The 8,445-nt window shown below is 44.0% G+C and overlaps 2 protein-coding genes across 2 annotated transcripts in view; both read left to right on the top strand.

Moving 5' to 3' along the window:
- Positions 1–363: 363 nt before the first annotated feature.
- On the top strand, positions 364–5,979 carry O0I10_012977 (uncharacterized protein; the record flags this gene model as incomplete). The annotated part of the gene is made up of 10 exons (XM_058492854.1): positions 364–678; positions 736–848; positions 918–1,136; positions 1,204–2,469; positions 2,522–3,342; positions 4,257–4,293; positions 4,546–4,627; positions 4,681–4,793; positions 4,866–4,984; positions 5,831–5,979. 10 exons carry the CDS (start codon positions 364–366, stop codon positions 5,977–5,979), a joined length of 3,234 nt encoding a protein of 1,077 aa, XP_058336383.1.
- A 1,737-nt stretch (positions 5,980–7,716) lies between these two features.
- O0I10_012976 (uncharacterized protein) overlaps positions 7,717–8,445 on the top strand; it is a gene marked incomplete at both ends in the record, with an annotated part of 2,104 nt that continues 1,375 nt past the window's right edge. The window contains 2 exons of the mRNA XM_058492853.1: positions 7,717–7,809; positions 7,879–7,908. Coding sequence (XP_058336382.1) covers positions 7,717–7,809; positions 7,879–7,908 — 123 coding nt within the window. The remainder of the gene's footprint in view (positions 7,810–7,878; positions 7,909–8,445) is intronic.

Here is an 8,445-nt window from a genome sequence, read left to right as displayed (position 1 = left end):
GCGGGGGACTCAGCGGGACTTGCCAGGACTTGGGGTCAAAATAATTTGCAGTTATTTTAGTGGCCGCAGTGTGAGTCCCGGACTGAGTCCCCGCTGTATTTAGGACTTGACTAAAATAGTCGACCCAAAGATTTTCCACCAACTCCTCTCACCTAATTGGTTGTCGAATGCATGACACGTCCCTCGACTGTTGTCTCAACCCCTCTCCCCCTTCTTTCTCACATTCACTCGCATTCTTGGTGTATACACTACTACTTTATTGGTATATAAAAGCAATGGCTATGGGTTTGCATTGTAGCTAACTGTATCTGTCGCAAGCTTCTCCTTTTTCATTTTGAATCTCTTTCTTTCTTTATTCTCACAATGGGTGGCCCAGGAAGTGGTAGACGCCCTCGTTCATATACTGTACAATCCGATTCCATGCAGCAGTCATCATCGTCAACATTGCCGCTTCCTGGGTCCTCAATGCCATTGATCGACGACGAAGCCAATGTCGCTTATACGACAGCAAGAGATGAGGCTGCCCAGAACACTAAACGCAACGCTCAAGAAAGTCGTCCTATCAACACCATATTAGCGTATGCGACACCTCAAAAGGAATGGAAGGCTTGGTGTGCAAAAATGGGGATCAATGAGATACCTGATGATGGCAAGCTTCATTTGTTTTTGCGTCAAGAGGTGAGTATGGTATATGCCTTGTATTGTTATTGTATTCTTACTAATGCTCCTCTAAAGGTTGTGTTTCGTGAACACCTCGTTCGTGGCAGAAAGAGAAAGAATCGTGACACCACCACTGCTACCTCATCTTCATCATCTGCTGCTGTTCCTGTTGGTGTTGAACAAGCTTGGTATGCGCATAAACAAATCCTTGCGTGATCCTTATTGCACAATGTTCCTAATGTTCTTCTATCTATTAGCCCACCATCATCTTCTTCTGCTGCTCCAGGTCCTGTTGCTACCTCCACACCATCATCATCATCTTCCGCTGCTCCCGATCTTGTTGCTACCTCCACACCATCATCATCATCATCCGCTGCTCCCGGTCTTGTTGCTACCTCCACACCATCATCCTCTAATGACTTATTGGGTGAGGATGGCAATCCACCAGTTGCAGAATATCCTGATCAAGAGAATAGGTATGTGTAAACAAATCTTCTCGCTGTCCTCATATAGCACAGTGGTCCTAATACCCTTATCTATTAGCTCTATCACTACTGAACTTACTGCTGCTTTGGGACCCGATCCAGATCTTGTACAAACCTTGTATGAGAACAATATTCATGTGGATGCTTTCCCCTCGTCCTTTCGCACTCCTTCTCGTCGTCCCCCTGATGCCAAGAAAATTATCAAATTCAGCACGGTGAAGAAATATGCACAAGCAATCGTCGACCTTTGGCAACAGCAGGGTGCTCATGGAACCTCCCCTCGTGGCTACCGTGTTAAAAAGCTTTTGGAATGGGTACAAAAGGAAGAAAATCGTATCAGCAAAGAGAATTATGATGATCGTGGTGGATATACAGCTGCCGATGGATATTCGTCAGAGGTGGAAATCAAAGCACTCATGGATTACTTTTGGAGCAATGATGATCAATTGGGTTTGCGTGATGGCTTAATGATTTTACTTCAACACTTTGGCCTGCTTCGCGGTGAGAGCGTTCGCATGTTGGAGTTTCCGGATCTACAATCGATGACACTCGACAATGAAGGAATCACCCCGTGTCACACTCTTGTCATGATCTTGAAGCAAGGAAAAACGAACCAGCATGGTCGTGTGGAGGCGGCTGGATGTTTTCGCCACAAAGAGGTCAAGATGTGTGCACACATGATGCTTGCTTGCTACTTCTTCAGCCGTTACCATGTCCATAATGAGGAGTTTCCCGGTGTCAACCTTAACAGCGATTGGTTCGATTACAAGGTGATCAAGAATGAGAACGATAAGACTGGAAAAAAGGAGCTCGGCTATCACGCCCACCGTGAAACCGTCATCAAAGCTTTCGAGTCTATCGGTCTGTATAGTAAAGCGAAGACACATGCGATGCGTGGATCGGCTGCAAGAATTGCAGAACTTGGAGGATCTAGCGAGGCATCTATTCAACGTGCCGGGCGGTGGAATAACAGTGCGTTGACAGTTTGCTACTTGACAAATATTCCTCGTGAGTTCATGCGGACGATGGCTGGATTTGCTGTGCAGGGTGGACACTATTATCTTCCACGGGCTGAAAAACAACCCCCTGAATCATTGGTGAAGGATGTGTTTCCCTTTGTGGATAAGTGGCAAGCAAGGATTCGCAAGGGGAAAATCAAGGAAAACGCTACCTCTATCTCTTCTGCTGTTATGTTCTTGAAGCTCTTGGATCAATTGCGCAGGATTTTCCTACAAGACTCAGTGTTGCTGAAACAGCTTTACCCACAACATCATCTCTGGAACCATTCTTTGTTTGAGGATCAACGGTACTTGGATTTTGAAAGGTAATATTGTGATAAACCAAATCAGCATGATCACTAAATGATTCCTTGATAGTGAATTAAAAGCTTTTTTACAAGAGGATGAGGAACCAGAAAGTTTGCAACTTCGAAGAGTTGTGCCTGACATTGAAAATGGACTATCTAATCTCAACCACCAATTTGCCTCTCGTTTTGCTGCTCTCGAGGAAACTACCGCCAATGCTCGTAGGGAGCAAACAGAGGACCTGAAACAATTTGTTCGCGATACTATTGGAGGTCAACTTCAGCCATTGGTTGAACATGTCACGGGCGTTCTTTCTGGAAATGTGGCATTGAGTGTCACTATCAATGCAAGTAATCAGCCACCACCACCACCACAATCACAGCAACAGCAACAGCAACCACCACCACCACCATCATCATCATCATCATCACCACCACCACCATCGTCACCATCACAGCAACAACAAATGACTGGTACGATTTCCTTGCCAAATCTTTCATCGGTGCCCACGTCTTCTCTTGCTAGCCCACAACCACCCACAACAAATCGATCGAATGGTATGCCTGCCACACCACCAGCATTATATAAAATGAGCCGCAATACGGTAACTTTGACCGATTTATGGCGAGAATGGTTTCAAGGACTCCGAGGAGGCTATCCAGTATCGGTGATGGAAAAGACGTATGGAACAGACTGGCGTAAGTCGGCAGGTGATAGCAAGTTTTATACCCGTCGTCTTCATATCATTGAAGGTATCAAGCGTTACGCTGAGAGGCATGATATGGAGGATGATATCTGGGAGGTGGTTTGCATGTTTGAACGTAAGCGGGCCAATGAAGGTTTGACGATTCATGGTGTGGCATTAACGCACGAAGCATTTTTCGCTGAAGCATGTAAGTACTCTACATTACACCGGTACCTATTCTTATAAACTCATCATGTACTTTTATAGAATCGGTCCTCTTGCTCTCTTGTGCTCTCTCTCTCTTGTGTGCTCTCTCTCTCTTGTGTGCTCTCTCTCTCTCTCCTCTCTCTCTCTTGTGTGCTCTCTCTCTCTCTCTTGTGTGCTCTCTCTCTCTCTCTCTCTCTCTCTCTCTCTCTCTCTCTCTCTTGTGTGCTCTCTCTCTCTCTCTCTCTCTCTCTCTCTCTCTCTCTCTCTCTCTCTTCCTTTCTCTTCCTCTCCCATCATCAGCAGCATTGTTTTTGCTTGGATAAATATAGTATTATTGATCGTGTTTTCTCTGTGCTCTAAACTTTGACGCATTCATTTGGTATCCTATGTGTATGTCTTTCTCGTTTTGCATCTACAATCATACGATCTCCTATGCGTGCATGTTACAGCTATGCTATTGCATTACTGTATAAGCATTTGTCTCATAATTGATATACCCATATATGCTCTTACTTGCTATCCCTTACGATCCTTTGTGGTGGATGATAGATAGATAATGATTGATGCAATGCACCATGATGATAACACTATGACAAGTTTATTGAGCCATAAATCGTTCAGCGCAAGCCGTAGAAGTACATGATAACATGTTCGAATCGTCTTTAGCGACGCAATAGTTTACGGTAAACTATAGAGAAAAACCCCTAAACATCTGCACTTTCGGTTTCTTAACAACATCAACACGCACGTGATGTACCTGCAACGTAAGCGCTATCCAAATCGTTCGAAACGTTGCCTCAACCCCTCTCCCCTTTTCTTTCTCACATTTACTCACATTCTAGTTCACTCATATTTTGGTGTATACACTACTACTTTATTGGTATGTAAAAGCAATGGCTATGGTTTGCATTGTAGCTAACGATGACATTCACAAGCTCCTCTTTTTCGTTATGTATCTTTCTCTTTCTCACACTGGGTGGTCTAGGAAGTGGTAGACACGCCCGTTCACACTTTGTACAACTGGAGACCACGCTGCATCAGTCATCGTCAACATTGCCGCTTTCCGGATCCTCGTTGTCTATCATCAATGCTGAAGCCAATGTCGGTCATCCATCTTCAAGAGATACGGCTACCTGGAACACCCAACACATGTCTCGTGCCTGTCGTCCTTGAAGCACCATATTATTGTATACGAACGCTCAAGTGGAATTCAAGGCTTGGTGTACAAAATTGAGTATTATGAGATACATGATGATGGCAGGCTTCATTTGTCTTTGCGTCAAGAGGTGAGCATATGACTTGTAATGTTGTTGCACTCTTACTGATGCTATCCTAAAAGGTTGTGTTTCGTCATCAACGTGTTCGTGGCAGAAAGAGAAAGGAGCCTGACACCACCATTGTCATCCCATCACCATCATCTGCTGCTGTTCCTGTTGGTGTAGAACAAGCTTGGTATGTGCATAAATAAATGCTTTCGTGATCCCTATCATTGCACCATGTTCCTAATGTTCTTCTATCTATTAGCCCGTCATCATCATCATCATCATCATCATCTGCTGGTCCTGGTCCTGGTCCTGTTGCTACCTCCACATCATCATCATCATCATCATCATCTGCTGCTGCCGCTGCTGTTCTTGTTCGCTGTTGCTGTTGCTGCTTCGAAACCATCATCTTCTAATGACTTGTTGGATGAGGATGGCAATCCACCAGTGGTAGATTGGCCTGCTCAAGCGACTAGGTATGTGTAAACAAATCTTCTCCTTATCCTGATATAACACAATGGTCCTAATGCCTTTATCTATTAGCCCTATCCTTGCTGAAGTTGTTGATGTTTTTCGGCCTGATCCTGCTCTTGTACAGTCCTTGTCTGAGAACGATATTCATGTGGATAGTTTACCTTCATCGTTACGTTTCCCTTCTCCTCGCGGCAGCTGCAATCATCGACCTTTGGCGTGCGTAGTGGATGGATGGTGAAGCTTCTGGTCCCAACACTCGTAGCAAGGGCTTTTGGATTGGTTACTCAAGGAAGAAAATTGTACAGCAAACTCGATTATGATCGTGGTGGATATACAGCTGCAGATGGATATACTTCAGAGGTGGAAATCAAAGCACTCATGGATTACTTTTGGAGCAATGATGATCAATTGGGTTGCGTACCTTGATGATTTTACTTCAACACTTTGGCCTGCTTCGTAGTGAGAGCGTTCGCAGCTTGGAGTTCCCAGATCTACAATCCATGACACTCGACAATGAAGGAATCACCCCGTGTCACACTCTTGTCATGATCTTGAGCAAGGAAAAACGAACCAGTATGGTCGTGTGGAGGCGGCTGGATGCTTTAGACATACCAATATGAAGATTTGTGGGTATGTCATGCTTGCTTGTTGCTCCTTCAGTCATTCCATATTCAACTTTCAACATCATCAGTATCCAGGTGCCAATCTCAATCGGAATTGGTATGATTACAAAGCGATCAAGGTTAGTGACAGTGATCCAACCAACCAAGGAGCTCAGTTATTCACAACATCAAGCTGTTATTATGATAGCCTTCGAGTCTATCGGTCTACATACTAAAGCAAAGACACATGTAATGCGTGGTGCAGGTGCAAGAATGGATCATTTGGTGGATACTCAATGAACACATGTAAAACATGGCGCCGGTGTAAGAATGGATCAATTGGTGGATCTAGCGAGGCATCTATTCAACTTGCTTGGCGGTGGAACAGTGGCTCAATAATGACAACTTCGTTACCTGACAAATCTTCGCGAGTTCTTGCGTACAATGGCTCTTCTCCTGAATCGTTGGTCTTCTATCTTCGTGCATTTGCCACCTTGCTTAGCTTAGTTGTGTGATCTCCTTTTCTATTCAAAACCCCTTTTTCCTTTGATATCTTCCACCTCCAAATTATTTGGTATCCTATGTGCACGTTTTTCTCGTTTTGAATCGATAATCATACGGTCTACCTATCTATGCATGTTACAGCGATGCAAGTGGCTTTATTTAAAAGTAGCCGTCTTAGAATTAATAAACACATGAATGCTCTTTACATACGAATAGAATGATTGATGCATTGACGCAATGTACGCTAACTATATGATAAGCTTATGTAGCCATAAATCGTTCGACGCAACCTGTAGAAGTACACAATGACACACTCAACAACGCAATAGTATACAGCAACAGCATGAGTAGTCCTGAGCTGACTTTGGAGCAAAAACGCATACATTTATACTTTCGATTTCTTAACAACATCAACAAACGCGTGATGTACCTGCAACGCAAGGCGCTATCAAGCCCACAGGACTTTGGGTAAAAATATTTTAGTTATTTTATAAAAATAACTGGGTTCTTTTTTTCTGATTGGCTGCGGGATCTGAAGACCCAGGACTTGGCGGGGGACTCAGCGGGACTTGCCAGGACTTGGGGTCAAAATAATTTTTGGGCTGTTTGCGACATTGAACGCGAAACTTTCACACAAGGTGCTGTTGGCCAAGCCGAGCACATTGCTCTGTTCAAAACCCCACGTTTCATTGTAAAGTTCGGAGATATGGCTGTCTTTATGTTTTCACTACGCTGTAAGCGTGATGGAATTGGTTTTTTCTAGTGGATGGTGTCGACTGCATTAACGGAAAGATGAAGAGCTGAGTGAAACCGCACGTGGTGGTTACACAGGCACGTTCTTGACAGGTTGCTACACAAATGGATGATGATGATGATTGCCTTTTGTGAAGGTACGTAAGTAAACAGCATCCAATAATGAAGGTGTGTCAAGGTATGCATCACATCTGCATGTAGAAGAAATTCGAGCTGCATAAACCAATTTGTATATGTAAAAAGATACGTATACATGTTTATGGATCACTCATCCTGAAACTCAATGGAGGGATGTCTTCACTTTTCTCTTCTCAAGCTCATCCCACTTCCCACTCCTCCTTATTGTATCACAAAAGCCATGTACTTCTTGCATGGCCGATAACCAGACCACCTTTATTATTCCCATCTTCGAAGTAATCGTTTCTACAACGCCTGCCAACCTCTATCGTTTATTCTAGTATGTGGTCTATTCAGCAAGCTACTTGTCTTCTGGTTCTTTGGGGTTTTCATGTATGCAACTATCATTGGATGTCAACATGTCTTCGTGCATATGGCTATTATTGGTATATAGTGATTCGGCTATTTGTTCGAGGGCTAATACTCACATGAAGTTTAAGGCACACACTGTAACAAGCGGGGCGACGTGGAGTGCACAAATCAGGAACAATGAAAGGAACGACCTTCTCCTACTCCCGCTTCACAACGATGCAAGGTAAGACCAACTCCATTTACACTCTCCACAACACTAACTTCTGGAATTGCCAACAATGCACACCGTCAATGGGTGAACAGGTGGTCAATGGCGACACATTCAACTACAACAAGCACGTGCGCGATCTACCCATGACACAAGCTTCCATTCCAATACAACATGTAAGTTCAATCGCTGCAATTCCTTTTATTGTTCAAGTCGAACATTGTGGTACTAAAGTTCGCGTGTAGGTTGGTGTTGTCTCGTCTATACAAGACCCAGTGAGGTGTCGTGTGCATTCCTTACCAAGTTGTCCACAATGAGAGTTCTCAAGACGTCTTTACATTGCCTCTTTTGGGTATGCTGACAACAAAAGCGTGTGGGTTGGTTTTACTTGTTATCTCACATTGCGTTTATGGTAGGTTGAACATGTTAGATGATGGTACCTCTGGCAGCAACAGGATACGGATCTCAAAGCAAGAATGCTGTATGGTTGGCTCAATGGTATGTGTGGTATTGGATCTACAAAGCGAAACCTGTGAATTAACGAGACTTACAGTGAAACAGCAGCAGCATCTACTGGATGGCATGGATATACGGTTTTATTTGAGGCATTGATGCTATTGAGAAATACCACAAGGTAAGAGTGTTCATTGTGGGATTGGTGTGATTCAAGTGGACTTACCAAACGCCTTACAGTGGCAGAGCCTCTTTCGGCGATACTATTATTAACAGGCTGCACGTCAAGGATGTCATTGTATAGTACTGTGCTCTCCTGGGGAATTTTGGCCCGGAAACAGTGTGACTCAAGATGCGAT

The sequence above is a fragment of the Lichtheimia ornata genome (genome assembly GCF_029851405.1).
Source record: "Lichtheimia ornata isolate CBS 291.66 chromosome Unknown scaffold00191, whole genome shotgun sequence".
NCBI classification, from domain to species: Eukaryota; Fungi; Mucoromycota; class Mucoromycetes; order Mucorales; family Lichtheimiaceae; genus Lichtheimia; species Lichtheimia ornata.
This window is presented reverse-complemented; position numbering and strand designations above follow the sequence as displayed.